The 18,077-nt window shown below is 48.1% G+C and overlaps 1 protein-coding gene across 3 annotated transcripts in view; it reads right to left on the bottom strand.

Annotated features, from left to right (window-relative positions):
- The window catches only part of STX2 (syntaxin 2), a 31,950-nt gene that overhangs the window by 12,654 nt on the left and 1,219 nt on the right, over positions 1-18,077 (bottom strand). For all 3 annotated transcript variants that reach the window (XM_074355857.1, XM_074355858.1, XM_074355859.1), the window contains exons 2-4: positions 8,626-8,700; positions 4,235-4,334; positions 1,098-1,172 (exon numbers count right to left, since the gene is read on the bottom strand). In XM_074355857.1, the coding sequence (XP_074211958.1) occupies positions 1,098-1,172; positions 4,235-4,334; positions 8,626-8,700 (250 nt within the window). The remainder of the gene's footprint in view (positions 1-1,097; positions 1,173-4,234; positions 4,335-8,625; positions 8,701-18,077) is intronic.

Here is an 18,077-nt window from a genome sequence, read left to right as displayed (position 1 = left end):
AGAAATTTTGAGTGACATATCGACAACCACAGTGTATAGTCCTTATTTGGAACCCAATTCAAACAAACTGTTAAAAAAAAATTAAAAGATCATTGGGGAAGTCTAAATCCTGATTGGCTGGTTTATAATAAATAATAGTATTTAATGTGACTTAGCGGGTGGGTATAGCTCAAGTGGTAGAGCGCACGCTTAGCACGCATAAGGTTCAATTCCCAGTACCTCCTCTAAAACACAAACCAACCAACCTAATTATGTGCCCCCCTCAAACAGTTTTAACAAATTAGAAAAAAAAATGTAACTTAGATGTAATAATAGTATTACAGTTGTATTTTGGAGGGAAATCCTTGTTTTAGAAATACACACTGAAGACCATATGCTGGTAAAGTCCGGGATGTCTGGGATTGGTTGCAAAACCAACCAGGTTGGGTGGGGGCCACTGAGGACTGTGGAGCTGAAGGTCATGGACACTGGCTCCACCCCCATATATGTCTGAAATTTCCCATAATAAAGGCCTTGATCTTCAGAGACATTCTTGATTTGAATGTTATTTTGCAAAAATTAAATGCAATGTGTCTTTCTACCATATCAAGAAAACACCACCTCTGGGTTAAGTCCCAGAGGAAAGCTGTAAACCTCTTGGGATCCACTGATGTTGAAACTGAGCCATCAACTAAGCTGAATTGTACTAAATGTTCAAAAGAGCTCGTCAACTAAACCCTGAAGAAGAATCTGGTGATTCACTTTAAAGGCTGCTCACCTGCTCAAGGGCCTTGAGTTTGGCCCGAAACTACACCAATAAACATACAGCGTAAAAGGTGAACAGTGTGCAAGTGCTTGCTCTTGCTGAATATGAATTAGTGCTTAACAGTCACGAGCTTCAGCTCCTGGTATGTGCTCCCCAGAGCTGGGAGTTCAAGAATTCTAGGACAGTGTATAGCTTAGACAAGGCTTACTATTCCAGGTACATAAAAATAATTTAAAGTGCTCACAATTTTAACTTTTGAAGATGTAAAAGCATAAAAATTATAAAGAAGAAAATAATAATTTCCCACATTCCCAATGTCAATGATTACACATAATCAAAACTTTAAACTCACACTTTAACTTGGTCCGAATTTTATTAGCAGTTTTCTTGATTTCTTTGTTCAGATCTTCAAGCTCTTCTTTTATTTCTGTGAAATTTAAAATAAAAAAAGATACCTGAGCTATGATATCCAAAACAGCATGTCCTACAAACTTAGACAGAACAATGTTCTCTGTTAACATTCAGGTTTGTCTTTTTCTTAAAAACTGCTCGTGCCACCAGCTCTCAGAGTGTGGGTCCCGGACCAGCAGCTTCAGTGTCAGGTAGGAGTTCCGTAGAAATGCAAGTTCCTGGGCCCCACCCCAACCTACTCAATAGGAAACTTGGCTGGCTGGGCCAGTCACGTGACTCAACAAGGCCTCCCGGGGCTCCTGGCGCACACCCAGGTTTGAGGATGGCTGATGTACCAACTAACTGATGAAACAGTTCACAGAATCCATTGCTAACCTAGACCTGAAAAAGGAAAGCAGAAATGTAACCATGTGCTGGGGGGAACAGTTCCTCCCATATATTTCATTTCTTTTCTGCTATCTACTCTAACCCCGGCGGGCCCTGGTGGGAGGGCTGGACCCCCTCACCGTGTCTGGGGAAGGCGAGTGGAGGAAGGGGTCCAGGGGGAAGTGCACCTGCAGCAGAAGGGTTGGGCAGGGGCGGGCCCAGCTGAGGACACGATGCGCCAGAGCCAGGGCCGGGGTACAGCTGGGGACCCTGAGCAGCTGCAGGAGCACCCCAACCGAGGCTGCGACTGCAGGGTCAGCCCCTTCCCAGCGGGCGGCCCACAGGGGACTCCCCTCCCAGGATAAGGAAGCCCTGGCGGGGGTCACCCGGGATGGAGGCTCTGGACCTGCCTGCTAACACAGCGCGCAGGGCTCAGGCGGCAGTGAGAGGAATGAAAGGGGCACTGCCGTACTGACGTGACACGCCACAGAAGTGGGTGCTCAGGCTGCACTGGTCAAGGCGGGACTTCCAGTCACAGAGGGAACGGCGTGTTGGCAGCATCCTCTTCAGTGGGCAGGCAGTCTCATCGGCCCTCTGCTGACCACAGAGGGCTGCACAAAATGGTTTAAGATGCTTAGAGGTGTCATAAAGCCAAAATGGCAGGAAAGAAGATTCAAGAGAAGGCAACCCAGAGAAGTGCCCATCGACCGGAGGCGCTCTCCCCTGAGGCAGCTGAGGCCTGAGAAGCCAAGAAGCACAGCGAGCCCGCAGGCGCGCGGGGAGGAGAGCGGGCGGGGCAGCCCAACCCCAGGCTGGCCAGGCTGCCATATGGCTCCACCAGGGCCACTGCGCTCAGAGCCCTTCTGGGCGCCCACCCAGGGGCCTGCGCAGGGTGGCCGGGGCTCCAGCTTCCCCTGCCTGCCCGCCCGGGCGGGGACAGCAGCCCAGGGCCAGGTGCCTCCTCCTGGCACTTCCAGGGCTGGCACTGTGGGGCAGGAGTTACTGTATTTTTCTTTCCAAACACCAACTTAAGTAAGCAGTTAGATGTCACTTCCTACATTTTGGTTCCATTCTGTTTTGGAACAGACAAAAAGCAATCATTCTCTTTAGGCCCAAGGGACGACTGTGAAGCACTAAGAGCTCTAAATTCACTCAAGCAATCATATCTGCTCTTACTTGGTGACGAAAGTTTAGGGAGGCAAATTTCTCAGAAAAAAAAAAAAACAAAAACAATACACTAACATTTATTCAAATTCAACTTCTCCAAGAATCAAGCAAGATGCTAACAGGTGTTACGTAAAAGTTCTGTGGGCAAACACTCTGGCAAAATCACTACCTGAGCAAAGGGAAAGAGGCTTCTTCGTGCAGGACTTCCCAGAGCCTCCATGACGCTTAGCACACTGTAACTCTCCAAGCAGGGGACGGGGTGTAAAGACGACCCCACAGAACTTGCTTCATAAACTAGCCAATGAGATTCCCACTCCAGGGGCCCCACACTTCGGGAAACATTCTTCTAAATCATAAGACAGGGCATCTACAGACACGCAAAGCAGTATTCTACAAGAATGCAAAATCTGACAAAAATGAGTTCCTTTTCAATTTAATGCCGAGCTCTTTCTTCAGTGTACGGCCACACCAAACAATCTGCTAACGAAGCTGCTTCAACTCTTCCCCGAGACTGAGAATCAGTGTCCCCACCGCCACCCCTACTCATGCTGTATGGAAGGTCAGGGAAGTCAGTCAACTGAAAACGAAAAGCCTAAGGACTCAGGGACAACTGTCATTATCCACAGAGGACGTGACTGGGTGCAGAGAAGGCCCAACAGAATCTACCGAGAAATTGCTGAAATCAGTAACTAGGCAAGATAATGGGATACAAGATCAACATGCAAATCCTGCTGTATTTCTATATATAGAAACAATCAGAAAATAAAAGTTACAGCAGAGACTATCTGCACTGGCGTGAAAGGTGTGTGAGGCCTTGACGCGACCCCTGTGGGACACTACTGAGAGCAATGAAAGACGGCGTGAGTAGAGGGACAGTCACTTTCATGGATTAAAACTCTCGGTATTAACACCCCCCCCCAGAAAAGGGGTATGGATCCCAATTTGCAGTCTCTGGCTTATCAGCCAGATCCATCTTACTTTTAAAAGTTTGCAAAATTTATCAGTTCAGATCAAGGAAACACTTTCTCGTAACCTCCAATGCCTGGTGCTCGGTTAATTTAAAATCACGTGGTCACACGCTGCCACCAGACACTGAGAACAGCACACTCCACACAGAAGTCTCTGCTTAGGACTTGAGACCGCCTCTTCGTCTGTTCTTCATCTTTAAGCCTGCTCTAACAAGTACTGTTTCCGAAATCAATCTCTTACTTTCATCTAAACACAAAATTCTATTACTCTTGTTTAGCTGTGAACATACTCCAGATCTAAGGCCAGTCACTGACACAGCCCCAAACTCCCGCAAAGCCACCTTTCTGTAGCCTTGCGGACGCCCCGCATCAGTGGTCCTCACCCCGGCTGAACAACGGACAGACGCCTCGGCTCACCCAGAACAGACTCATCAGAATCCTGAGGTCGGGCCCGCCAGCCTCTAGCACTGGGACGACCCCCAGCCCAGTCTCATGAGCTGCCAGGCTGAGGCCTGTGTCACAGACAGACAGACAGACAGACAGACAGACACACTTCTTTTCAAAACCAACGACTTACTTCCTTCTGGGTTTGGTGCAGAGAGGATGATGCTGTGGTTTTTCTTCACGTCTTCAACATGCTGAGCTATTTTAGCTATGCTGCTTCTGATCTCCTCAACCTAGGAGAGACAGAAAGCCATCACCACGGTGGCAAGTTCAAATCTGCTACCACTTTTCGTTACCTAAAAAGGGAAGGAGAAAGGAGGGAAGTAAAGGAATGATTATCACATAAAGAAATATGTGTTTTTCGCATCTGTTTAATTTAAAAAATAATGGGAAACATATCACATTAAAACATCTACCTTTATGACCAAGGCAACATCAACCAACATTCACCCGCAAAACCCACGAGGCTGTGGAAAGGTTTACAGCCGAGACGCAGCATCACTGCAGCTGACAGCAACTCCAAGCACCCAGTGCCCCTGCGGTGCCCCGCGCAGACGGCAGGGGAGCTCGCCCGGCACAACACGCTGGCAAGAACATTCTCTGAGAGCAGGTTTCACAGCTGGCACGGCCAAGCTTTCTCATTATTTTTTGCCTCTTATAGTCTAAATGATTCAATGCTTGTTTACAAATGTAATGCACTCATTAGCAAGGTTTGTCCAGGTGGATTCGTAACATTATCTTCAGAAACCTCTGTGGTGGGCTGAATACCGTCCCCCAGATGTCCAGGTCCTCATCCCCGGAACCGGTGACTGTTCCCTTACATGGCAAAAGAAATTGCAGGTGTGACTAGAGGAAGGCCTGCGGGACGAGGGCACAGGCCAGCCCGGACTCCCCAGGTGGGCCCTCGATACAATCACAAGGGTTCTCAGGAGAGAGAAGCAGGGGGAGACGTGGCTACAGAAGAAGGCACACGACTGGGGAAGCAAGAGGCAACGCTGCTGGCCTGGGAGACGGAGGCAGGGACCACGAGCCAAGGATGCAGCGCCAGGGCTGGACAGGCTGGGAAATGGATTCTCCCCTCGGGCCTCCGGGCCTGGGACCCTGCTGGCCCCTTGATCTCACCCCAGTGAAACCAGTCTGGACCTCTGGTCTCCAGAAACGAAGAGGATAAATCTGTGCTGTTTTCAACTACTAAGTTTGTGCAGCCCTTAAGCACAACTTCCACATTTAAGAGATCAGGGAAACCCCAAAGCCCACTAACGGGGGACTTGTTAGGTTACATTATGGAACTAACACAAAGGTATGAAAAGGTCTCCAGGATCTATATTAAGTTAAAAACAAGCGAATAATAAACCAAAAGAAAGAAAGAGAGAAAGAAAAAAACAAACCCAGAAAGTGCAGAACAAAACATATATACGCATTAGCAATGATGCAGGAAAGAGGTCAACACAAGCACAGAATAACTTGCAGATGTTAACATTTACATGAAGAAACACTGGGACATCTAAACAGGAAACTAAAAAAAGCATCACCTGTGGAGCAGAGAGGTGAGAAAACAGAGCAGGTGAGGACAGGAGCGGGAGCTCGGTCACCCCCGTATGCACCTTCCACGTCACTTCCCAACCACGGGGAAGGACACCGCGGTGGGACAGACGTGAGGAGCCCTACCGCCAAGCGCAGCCCACGGATGTGGTCTTGGGACCTCTGTCCTGGAAAGTCACCGAAGGCCCCAGAGAGCTCTGGCTCCTGTAGGCCGCAGCTCTCCACAGGTAACTGCCACCGCGGAGAAGCAGCTTCGACGTGCGTTCATTCAGTTGAAACAGTAACTACAAGCCCACTGCGCGTGTGGTATACGCCCACACCTGAACCCTGTGACCGTGACCTTGCAGGGCAAAGGGACTTTCAGGTGTGATTAGTCTGGATTGGTATTACCTTGGACTCTCTGGGCTGTTCTAACGTAACCACAAGGGTTCTTATAAAACGGAGGCAACAGGATCAAATTTTGAAAAAAGAGGTGTGATCAGACCGGCAAAGGCCACAGCAGTGTGCTTCGGGGAGAGGGAGGGGCCACGTGCCAGGAACGCGGGCGCCTCTGGAAGCTGGAAACACGTCCCCCAGAGCCTGGAGAGGGAGCTCAGCCCTGCGCACACCTGGACGTGGGCCCCCGCGGCTCCCTTCTGGCTTCTGACCTCCAGACTGTAAGGCAGAAATGTGTGCTGTGTGAAGCCACTGCGTGCGGGGGAAGCTATCAGCAGCCGTGGGAAACTAAGACGCATGTATAATGTATTTTCCCCAAACGTCAGTAAAGGAAGAGCAGTGATCTGCACTTCCCAGCAAACGGAGGGCGTCCTGATTCTGACGTCTGCTTCTGCGTTTGGCCTGCTGGGCTGTCACACCGCATGTGGCCTCTAGGATGCTCTGCCACCAGCCACCGGAGAGGGGATGGTGGGGGAGGCAAACGTCCTGGCGTTATCAGGAAAGTGGTTTTGGCCACATGAACTCTGCAGAAGGGTCTTGGGGCCCCAGGGCACGTTTTGAAAACCCATGTTATCAGAGGAGAGTCTAACACAGAATTCTGCTTTCATGGCTATTTTATCAGGCCTGGGCGCTACTTCCACTTACAATTTGTACAGAACTTCACAAACTTATAATTTAATTTTATTAATCATGGAAAAAAACACAAAATTAAAGCTGATTCTTTTAAATTTTTTGTGATTTTACCGTGACAGCTTAAACACAAATAATGACTTTTTGGTTTTAGTGCACAGATCTACGTTTCAATTAGCCACCTTTAAGGCACCATTTCTGAAGTAAATTAGTGGTACGCACCTGTCTCAAAGTAGAAAAGATACTGTTTTACCTCTTGGAGGGTTCTGTATCACACACCACCAGCACCTCTGCAGCAGAAGCCTCCGTGTGGCCCCAAGGAGGAGACTGCTGGCCCAGCTCAGCACCAGGAGGGAAGGGCCACCGCAACTGCCCTTTATGTCCACCTCACGTCACCATCACAAAAAGGAGACTCCCTGGCCGCCCGTCAGAGCACTATTTGTCTTAACCAAACACGGGTCATGAGCAACACACGTATCTTTCTGCAAAGTTCTATGTGATATTTAAGCTCTGAATGCCATTTTCTGAAAAAGAGTTTGTATTAGCAAGTAACACTTGCTTCTGTTTGTCTAAGAAGCCATTTCACAGAAATCAACCACAAACTAAATCAACTATTTAACACATGAAACCGAACTTAAGTTAGAATCAAATGCTGTATTTTATTAACATATTCCATACTTTCAAATCCACGTGTTGACAGTCCAGTTTAGGCTGTCAATGGATTTAAGAGTCCATTGAAACTATTAGACTAGATTCAGCACAATCAAAACAAACCCTGCAAGTAAAGTTTTCATCATTAAAAAATTATACCGAAAACGTTTCTTTTCTTCATGTTTAATAATCAAAATATTTGTTCTCTGACTCAATTTCAAAAATTTGATATTATGCAAAATTTGATCAACTATTCCTTAGGTTTAAGAATGTAAACAGGGAAATGTATTCAATTTCTTGTAATAACATATAATAGAAAAGAATCTGAAAAAAAAGTACGTATATGTGTAACTGAACCACTTTGTTGTACACCTGAAACTACCACTGTAAATCAACTACACTTCAATTTAAAAAAAAAAAGATAATTTAAGCATGATGGCAGCCTAGAAACAGCCCTGGGGAGCTAAGAGGGAGAGGGAAAAGCCTCGCGGTGAAGCCCAGAGAACTGACAGGTATGAGGGCAGATCCAAGGACGCAGGTCCAGGGCAGTGGCCTCTGTGCTGATGGCTCAGAGAAAGGCCCGCTGACCGACGGCCACACGGAGGAGCTTCCTCAGGTACATTTCTGCTCACGTGTGAGCCCTCCAGGAGAGAAGTCCCATCTGACCGAGGGTCCGACGTTCTGAAACGTGGGAAGCCTCTCTGATCCACGCCATCAAGGCAAGGGCCTCACCCCTGCTCCGGGGAGCGGCCTCGCTGTGCGCACGGTGCACTCCAGACTCAGCACGACCAGCAGCCGGGGCAGCACTGCTGCCAGGACTCCCACTCGCAAGGACCAAGTGACCACTGGGCACAAGTGAGAACTTGTAAATATCAGAGGGTGTGGCAGGGTCTCTCCAAGGTACCCTGCTCTGGGAGGAGGGCTAACAGCCACTGGGAGCAGCATGAGCCCATGGGCAGCGCACCGCCCCCCAAGCACCTCCCGGCCTGAGGGCGTCCGCCTCCTCCTCGTGGGCGGGGGCGGAGGGATGAGTCTGCTGTCCCCACATCCAAGGCCACCGCCTCAGCCCCCCAAGGCAATGAGCAGGAAGAACGGCTCAACAGTAACGACTACATCAGTAGCACCATGTATCACCATCATGTAATTCCACCACCAACTTTTTAAAATATCAGTTTCTGTATTATTTCAAATATGACCACTGCACAGCTACATTAACATAATGATGTTTAAAGACAGAGAGTCTGGGTTTCATTGAATGACTCTTACCTGATGGAAGAAATCGTCCATAAAATGGTCCTTTTCAACAACAACAGTTGTGTCCCCGTCATCATTTTTCCTACACTAAAATGAAAAAACATAAAACGTAAAATTCTGGTTTTAAAACTTTTCACGTAGGCGCAGACAGTGAACTGACGGACAAAAGCTACCCTGTGCCTACAAGATCTCAACTCCCTGAGAGCAGCGGAGTGCAAGGAGCCGGCAGCCCGCCAGGCCAGCGACCCGGACCCTGACCCCTGACCCCGGCCAAGGCAGGGGCGGGGCGGACGGCTGCATGCCTGGGGAAGCAGCCCCAGCCCAGGACAGCAGCTGGGCTTCCCAGGACTGAGCAGGGGACAGCCGTCCGTCCTCACAACGCAGGTCAACAAAGCACAAGCCAGCTCTCTCCCCCATGAGTGAGGCCGCTCGCGCTGCACGCTCTCTGTGGAGACGAGGAACACTGACACCGCTGCCAACTCTTCTAGGCTATACGATGATTTTCAACGACCTTTCACACTTACTAGCTGTTTATCATTTTTCCCTGAGTAACGCCCAGCCACGCCCACATGAGTCATCAATAAACGCCTTAACAAGGAAAAGACTTAGCCAAGAAGATAGTAGTGAGTAAAACTGAGGGAGCAGCACCTGTGATGCTCACTGGGCGGAGCCAAGCTAACTGTTAGGAACCAGGTCGTGTGACAGGTTTCAAATAACATCAAAGAGTAAAGACTGAGATATTCCAGGCCAACGGTTCTCCAACTTGAGGTGAATCAGAAGCTCCTGGAGGGCTGGGTCTCTGACTCAGCAGGGCTAGGGAGGGGCAGGCTATGAATTTGAGAACACTCTAGAATATTCCAGAATGTTGCCACATTTCAACAAGTTCCAGGTGAAGCTTCTGGTCCAGGTGCTCCCCTTGAAGAACTACCCTTCTGCACAGGCAGAACATCCTAACCGTGAGAAGTCTCTGGTGGGAAGAAAGCGACTTCTGTCTGCAACTATGGGGTGGCGGGGACCATGTCAGACACCGGGGCCTGGCGTCTGGACCACACAGTGTTCATCCAAGTCATGTGATGCAAAATCCAGTAAGAGCTGTGGAATTCGAGAGGAAAAAGGAAAGGAACCCTGCCAGAACACAGCGCAGGAAGCCGTTCTGAACCATCTCCCCGAGGACACGAGGATGAGTCAGCTCAGTTCCGACCTTGCCGCAGCAGAGGTGGCGGTGCATTTCAGGAATTCTCTTAACCCTTGGGAAAGTCAAAGTCTTTAACCGCTGGAAGTCTGAAGTGTAGCTTTATTGACCTACAACCCAGGAATAATTTGGAAACAAAATTCCACTAAAGTTAGCTAAGAAAAATTCTGCAAAATTAATAAATGTTTAAGAAAGCACAATAAATCCTCCCCCTGCACCATCCACAGCCCTCACTAAGGCAAACCGATTCTGGCCTAAAAATCAACAGTAAACTTTCACCACCCCGTGGGAGATCTGATGGCATCTCCCTTAGCCGGGGCCTCTTCTGGGCACAGATAAGACAATCCGTCAGGGTGAAAGGAGAAGAAACGTGCTTCTCTAAGATAGAGGCATGAGCCCCCTACACAAGGGGCTTCTATGAGGGGACTGTGCAGAGTGCGTTACCAACGGGGCGACACAGCACTGAAGCAGCAGGGCAACGTCCGACGTCCGCGGGGGGGAGCAGAGCCACCTCGCGATGGCAGATGGCGCAGGTGCCGTCCAGCTGCAGGCAGGGACCGGCCGCCTCTCAGAGCTCCTGAACGCACTCCCCCGAACGACTCTCCCTTCTCCTCCCGCTGGCTCCCCAGGGCCTCCCCGAGTGGTTTTCCCAGCAGTGCCCTGAGCTGCGCTGAGCCACCACCCTGCTCTCTCATGACTCCAGCTGTCCACCAAGAGGCTGGAATTAAGCAGCAGTGCTAGAGAACGAGTTTCATTTGTGTTCCGTCCACAGGACAAGTGTTATAGGCTGAACTGTCCCTCAAAATAGGTGTTGCTCACCCCCAGGACCTCAGCCTGTGACCACTATTTGGTAAAAGGGCCTATGAAGGTGGAGTCAGTTAAGAGGAGGTCGTGCTGGAGCAGGGTGGGCCCTGAGCACAACGTGCCTTGAGTCCATGTGAGAAGAGACACACACACATGGGCGGATGGCCGTGTGATGAGGGAGACAGAGGTGGAGTGCCCAGGACTACCAGCCCCCCAGGAGATAAACAGCAGGCGGGATTCTCCCCACCAGGTTCAGGGGAGTGCGGCCCTGGCATCCCGACCTCAGGCTTCTGACCTCCAGAGCTGGGAGCACGCAGCTCTGTGGTTTTCAGGCCCCCAGCCCGTGGCACTGTTCTGAGAGCCCCAGGTGATTCACACTCTAAGTAAGGACGGAAGCACATCGGCCCCATCCTTTCTTTAATGAACCGTGCTAATTAGCCAAGACAGTCACCTTAGCTCTCCCAGCAAGTAAACAGTGCCGTCTAGAGGAAAGGTCACCACTTCAGGAGTTGCAGATCTGGGTTCTAACCTGCTTACCAGCAGCGCGTGGACCTCTCGGAGTCTGTCCCCTGCGAGGTGGCGAAGACACCTGCCCCTCCTTCGGAGCTGGGCGGGGCTGCAAGCAGAGCTGCTCACCTGGGCTTCAGAAGCGGCATTATTTTCACAGGGAGAGCATGAACCAATAAAGGCTTTTAAAGTCGTTTCTGGTCCATGCTCTTAATTCCCAGCAAAGGAGCACCTGGAGACAGAGCGGCCAGCAGCCGGCCAGCAGCAGAGAGTAACGCGAAGGCCACCCCACCCACGCCGCCGCAGGGCCCCTCTCCGGTCCGCAGAGGGCGGTGCGCACGCAGGGCACGGGGGTACAGAGGGCCGGCCCACCCCATCCCCCGGGGCCACCTGGGGCCTGTGCACACCTCCACAGCAGACACATCCTGGATGGCCAAGCAACGTGCCATGGCCTCCAGGCCAAGATGCAGCGCAGCTACTGGAACCAGGGTGCCCTGCCCTCACAAAACTCACCGCTCCGCCAACTCTCAAACCACGAGAGTGGCCCTTTACCTCCAGCTCACAGTCACTGAGCAACTTAAAATACTTTACGTAGGGGTCCTGATAACTTTAAGATCCCCATTCAGCCAGGAGGAGGTGAAGGGCCGCCCCAGACATTCAGGGTGAAGAGTGCCTTGACCATCAGATTCTGAAAGCCCTTGCTCTTAGAAATGCACAGTCCCCCTCCTCCCAGAGGGGCTTCACCTCGAGCTCTCCATGCAAAGCCTGGCTCCCAGGCGCACCTCCGAGCCCCCCCACTCCCCGCCGCAACACCGTCCTCCCCCACCACTGGCACCCTCGGCGGGGTTTAACCATCCCCACAGGGCCCGCATTTCCCTGTCTCCTTGTGGCTGACCACTCTTCTCAGCTAGGGGTCTCGGGAGGAAAAGATGCTGTCTCGTGCAGCTTGGGGCCAGGAACAACAGGGTCAGATGTCACCACAGAAGTAGTTAACTTACTGCGAATTCAACCAAATAAGCACAGGGAAGGGGAGCGAATGAACCTGAAAGTTGATCCTCAATGTACCCATCACCTGGGTTCAACGATGGTCCACCTGGTACACACCACCACTCCCCCCGCCCCTGGACGCTGGGTCACCTCCAGGCAAATCCCACACGTGAGATGCCCGCTGTGTGCATGACACGCCACCACCCTGAGCTCACTACTTCACCTCCGCTCTGGGAAAGAAACTCGTATTTATTTCATGGCTCAGGAGACAGTTTCCAATGTGACACTCTGTCTCCGGGAAGTCAGTCACTTAACTGTCACATCACATACTAACCACACTCCGTGCAGCAGGCAGTGAACAACCACTCACTCTAGAGCCTCAGCTCCTCCTGGACGCTGAGACCCATGTGGCATATGTGATCTTCACGCACAAAGCCACTCACTTGCTGCTAAATCATGTTTCTCTACCTGCAGACCAAGAAGGAGCCGGATAACCAGCAGTCTGTTTTCTCTACTGCCTTCTCTTCCCCTATTTTTAAACCTAAAGCTTGTATTTCTTAGTTCTGTCTGGAATTCTCAAAACTACGAAACATTAGGAAACAGACCCAACAATACCACCTCCGCTTTCCCAGTCACAAAAAAGAAACAGGAAATGACTGCCAAGCAAGGCCGTCTCATCCGAGCTGCACTGCTGCCCGCCTCAGTTCTGGGGGGGGGCCACGTGCAGCCTCTGCAGCTGGGATGCGCGGCCCGGGCCGTAGCCGCTGGCCGCCCGCGACAGGCGCCTGCAGTAACAGAACGATGGTGGCACAGCGTGTACTAAAGGCAGCGGGAACACTCCTGTATGACACACTGGGTTTCCAAAGTGTCAAAGTGCAAGATAAATATTCAAACATCAGCACTCCGTTTCTGGTCAATTTGAAGACTTCTCCTTAGAGGAGCATTACATTAAAAATGCCATCTCTCTACGTGAAAACCATTGCGAGGAAGAGACGGCAAGTCACTTCCACGTTTAGACTGTTGAACAGAGAAGAAAACTTTGTCCCTGGAATGCTTGCTGTTTAGCTAATTCAGAAGCTGAACTGTCACAAATTAGGAGGATCCAAAGTTGGATAAAACGCTGGATTTTTCTCCACGTTGTTGCCCACATACACACGCCCTGGGGCGTTACACGTGGTAACCGTGGGGAGATCATTACTGTGAAACAGGCACAGCGGTCGTAGCAGCTCTGCTGATAGAACACATTCTTTTTTATTCAAAATTAAATCGCTTGAGTTATAAAAGAAAAGAATATTTGTAATTAAAAACAGGTAAAAGCTAACTGTTGGCCAGTTTGTAATTATGGCACCAAATGTAACATTTCCCTTATTTTTATATAATCAGTTTTATGCTTGATGGTAGATTATCACACTTTTTCTTGTTTTGTATTTTTACTACGTATTTGTCTCCATAATTAATATTACGTGAACACTGTCTCACAGACACTTACACTTCGAATAAATAACACTGCACTGCACAAATGCTTCTGCGATTTGACCGCTCTTTCTCTCAAAGACTCGTTGAAAGACTTCTCACCTCTGCGCACCACTGACAATCGCGCATTGCCCTCCTGTCCTTCACACCAACCCGTCCCCACAGCGGAGCCTAGGGCCGGCGGTGTCTCGTGCCAGCGCACACCTCCCAGACCCGTGCCTGGCGCCCCCTTTTCCTCCTTCAGCTCTCCCCCCGCCCAGAGCCCTCCCCCGATCAGAGCTCCCCATCAGAGACCCCAGTCACAGCCCAGCCCCAAGCAGCCCACACCCACTCCCCGTGTTCCATTTCCCTCCCAGAAGTTATCACGAGAGGCACTTGATTACTCGTTACTCAGCTGTTTCTTGTCCACTCCCCACCACACGGTTCACGGGAGCAAGCGCTTCAGTGTTTTGTCCCATCTCACGCCTGAAGCAGTGCCGGGCACACAGCAGCCATTCAGTGGGGTCAGCTGAATGAACAGATGAAGAGCAGAGACAGGAGGCAGGGCAGGCAGCGAGCAGAGCAACTGGGAAACAGAGACACAGAGACGCACACGGTGCCCAGCAGCAGTGCACAGCAGATGAGGCTCAAGGACGACACTCTGGCTCCATCCCTGCACGAGGTCCGAGGCACCAATCCACCCTTTCATCAGTCCCCTTTTCTAGCTAAGAGGTTTCTGTCCCATGCAACCAAAGGAGCCCTGAAGACAACGATTTCATCGTCATCTGCATTTTCCCGACCACAGGTGTTTTCACCGACTCAACACACACCTAGCAGGTGCTCCGTGCGGAACACTGAGGCTTCAGAGCAACCCTGACAGCACCATCTGCCTGGGAAAGGGTGAAGAGTCTGGGGGGTGGAAGGGGCACAGGAAGAAAACAGGACCTCACGTGCACCCAGAAGGAGCAGAGACAGGAAAACAGCCATCTATGGGGACACGCACGAGAGGGAAGGAGGGCCGGAAGACTTCCTGGTGCGATAACTGAACTGAGAAGGAGGTGTGGGGCCAGCAGAGAAGTAGGGGGAGAGACCGGGAGCAGCAGGTGCAGAGGGAGGGCACGCTGGGCACAGCAAAGACTGGAGCGGGCACCCTGCAGGCAGGGAGGGCGGAAAGGAGGAAACCTCTCCAAGCACTGGCTATCTCTTAGGTCTCTGTAAATGCAAAACGAATGACTTTCAGTAAAAGCAAGTAATTCACCTGCAGAAATGCAGATGCTTTGCTTTTGCTATTTTATTTTGTATGCAAACAGCTACTTATCATACTTAATAGGGAAACTATAGATTCTAACTGTGGGAACTGTCTGATGACATACTAAAGGTTGGCAGAATTTCACAAACTATGAAATTCTAAACGATAAACATACACAAAATTATACATATATTCAGAAGTTAAATTACGAACGTATATGAAATTCTTAGTATTTTACATTTCAGTGAAGTGTTTAGAAAAAAAGCTTTTACTTTCTAATTTGGAATCTGAATCCTTCCAACATAACATTCCGCACCACAGGTGAAATCTGACCTGCCAAACAATAACTTTTAAAATATCTGGGCAGCTTTTCCCGCCCTTTAAAAAATTATACTTGGAATTCACCACCTTGAATCCAGGTATTAAAAACAGTAATTTTCTCATAGGTCCACTCATGAATTCCACATACCTACTATGTTTATTACCCTGCAAATTCCCACAGCTGATACTTGCAGTTTTACTTTTTGACTATAATCAATGTAGCCAGTTGCATTCACGAACTTTTTTTTAAAAAGGTAATTGAAGTATAGGGGGTCATTATCTTGCAGGATGGTGAGTCCATTTTGATTTACTTGCTTACTAAACATGTTTCCTCGTCTCTCTTTGCTCTTCCTTTGCTGGGCTGTGCTCACTCACAGGACTCGGCCGGTTCATCTCTGCATCCTCTGCCCCCAGCACACTGCCTCGGGGAGAACTGACAACCAAGTGTCTGTTGAATTGGGGGGGGGGGAGTCCTTTCATTTTTTCAAAAATCAGAAACATGTTTCTGGATTTAGAGTTTAAGAAATTTTAGGCTAGTCACCTAAATTTTCTGCACCCAAATGAATTGGTTGCTCTAAAGCAGAATCATTGGTCAGAAGCAGCTGAATCTGTATCTGACAGATTGTCCTGGACATCCTAACTTTTAAGTCCTTTCCAAGTAGTTTCCAGTGCTAATTCTTTTCTCAGTAGCAATCACTAACAGCTAGTAAGGGAAACTTTCAGAAGGCATCACAAATATTTTGTCTATGTGGACATCATAAGCATTTTAACTAACAAAATTAAATATTAAACTTCACCCAGGAAAAAAAATCAGCTATTTAGAAACATGATTGTGAACGGACATTTAACTACCCCAAGAACTACTTGGAAAGGGCACACTTCCTGAAAAAAGAATTTTAAACTTTTATATCTGATAATTTTCAGATGAGCTGTTAAATATTACAAGTTATTAAGCTTAAGTGTGTCGAATTCAATTTTAACTTAATATTTTATGCCAAAGAGAAGGCTGCTTTCTGTAAGTTCCTAAAAACATTCAGAAAACTAGTAAATACTAACAGCACTTGTAATTATACAGCATTTTCTCTCCCCTGCCTTCTCCTAGAGTGTCACACACAGGAGACAATTTTGTTTCACAGCTTCTTCTGTGAGTAGATAAGATGTTATTTCCATTTTATACACAAGAAAAACTGAAGTTTTGAGAAGTTTAAAAATTATGTGCCCAAGATCAGAGAACTCCAGATGCAGAAACTTCCAATAATTGGCTCCACGGTGTCCTCTACAGCAAGATGGAACTGGACTCGAGAAGGTGACTTCTCGCTCTCAAATTCTAGACCAAAAGAAGTTTACGTGTTCTTATCAATACTGCTGTGGTAAGAGCTGAAATACACATATACCTAAAGAGTGACAAATAACTGTCTTATTTTTTGTTTTGTTTTCTGTTTTTTTAATTGAAGTATAGTCAGTTTACCATGTAGTGTCAATTTCTGGTGGACGGCATCATGTTTCAGTCATACATGTACATACATATATTCCTTTTCATATTCTTTGTCATTATAGGTTACTATAAGATATTGAATACAGTTCCCTGTGCTCTACAGTAGAAATTTGTTGTTTATTTTATATGTAGTTGTTACTACCTGAAAAATCTCTAACTCCTGATTTATCCCTTCCCATCCCCTTTCCCCGGGGGAACCATAACACCGCATTTATTTTTCGCTAATCAAGCCAAGAAAAGCTGCTTATATATTCCACTGACAGATCTTGTTTACTATTTCCCTCTATCACATAAATTTGGTTATCCTCTCACACGCAGATACATTCATCATTTCTTCATTTAACAAATACTTGAGTTCCTAACAGTAACAAGGAAAGGTATCCCACTGAGTGAGACAACACAACAGGAATTTGCTGTTTGACATGATGTGCACCTCCGAAGTGCAGAGATCAAAGTATCTGACCATTAGGACCTAGAGATTATCATACTCGGTGAATGAAGTCAGACAGAGAAAGACAAACACCATATGATATCACTTATATGTGGAACCTAAAAAGAAAGATAAAAATTGTATTTACAAATCAAAAATAGACTCATGGACATAGAAAACAAACTATGGCTACCAAAGGGGAAAGGGTGGGGAGGGATAAATTAGGAGTTTGGGATTAGCAGATACACACTATTACATATAACATAGATAAACAACAAGGATCTACAGTATAGCACAGGGAACTATATTCAATTTCTTATAATAATGGAAAAGAATCTGAAAAGAGTATGTATGTATGTATATGTATAGCTGAATCACTTTGCTGTACACCTGCAACTACCATTGTAAATTAAAACTACATTTCAATAAAAAAATAAAAAGTGTCTTATCATTAATAAAAACGGGAAAGGAAGAAAAATCACTATGAAGAAACTTTCAGGGAATGAGGGTAAAGCTAATTTCCATGATCCTAAGGAAGAATATTCATTGCCTTTCTAAACCAAGACTCTTCATCAGGGCCACAGAACATGGATAATAATCTGAGGGGCTATTCTCTCTGCTTACTGAGCACGGGACAGAACTACATTCATTCTAGAAGTTAATTCATTATATTCAATGGATGCTTTAAGGCAGTGGGTCGCCTGAGGTTCTGTGTACCGGGAAACAAAATGTAAACATTCAGCATTATTAGTACTTGTCTTTTTAAAGAAAAAGTTATAGCTAATTCTGTTGACCTAAAATGTCTCAATCCTTCCACGTTCTATAAACACCCACTAATTTCACTGTCACCATCTTTCACAGCACTGTCATCCTTAACACACGCGGAATGCATCGAACTCTGTTCCAAATCCGAAAGAACAAAGTACTTTTCTCTTACTAAAGTGACTGGTATTTGCTGTAGTTACTCCCTAAGTACCTACGTACTCCACTAGCTGGTGTATTTAGAGGTTAAGGTCGAGTAAACAAA

This window comes from Camelus bactrianus, chromosome 32 (genome assembly GCF_048773025.1).
Source record: "Camelus bactrianus isolate YW-2024 breed Bactrian camel chromosome 32, ASM4877302v1, whole genome shotgun sequence".
Lineage (NCBI taxonomy): Eukaryota > Metazoa > Chordata > Mammalia > Artiodactyla > Camelidae > Camelus > Camelus bactrianus.
This window is presented reverse-complemented; position numbering and strand designations above follow the sequence as displayed.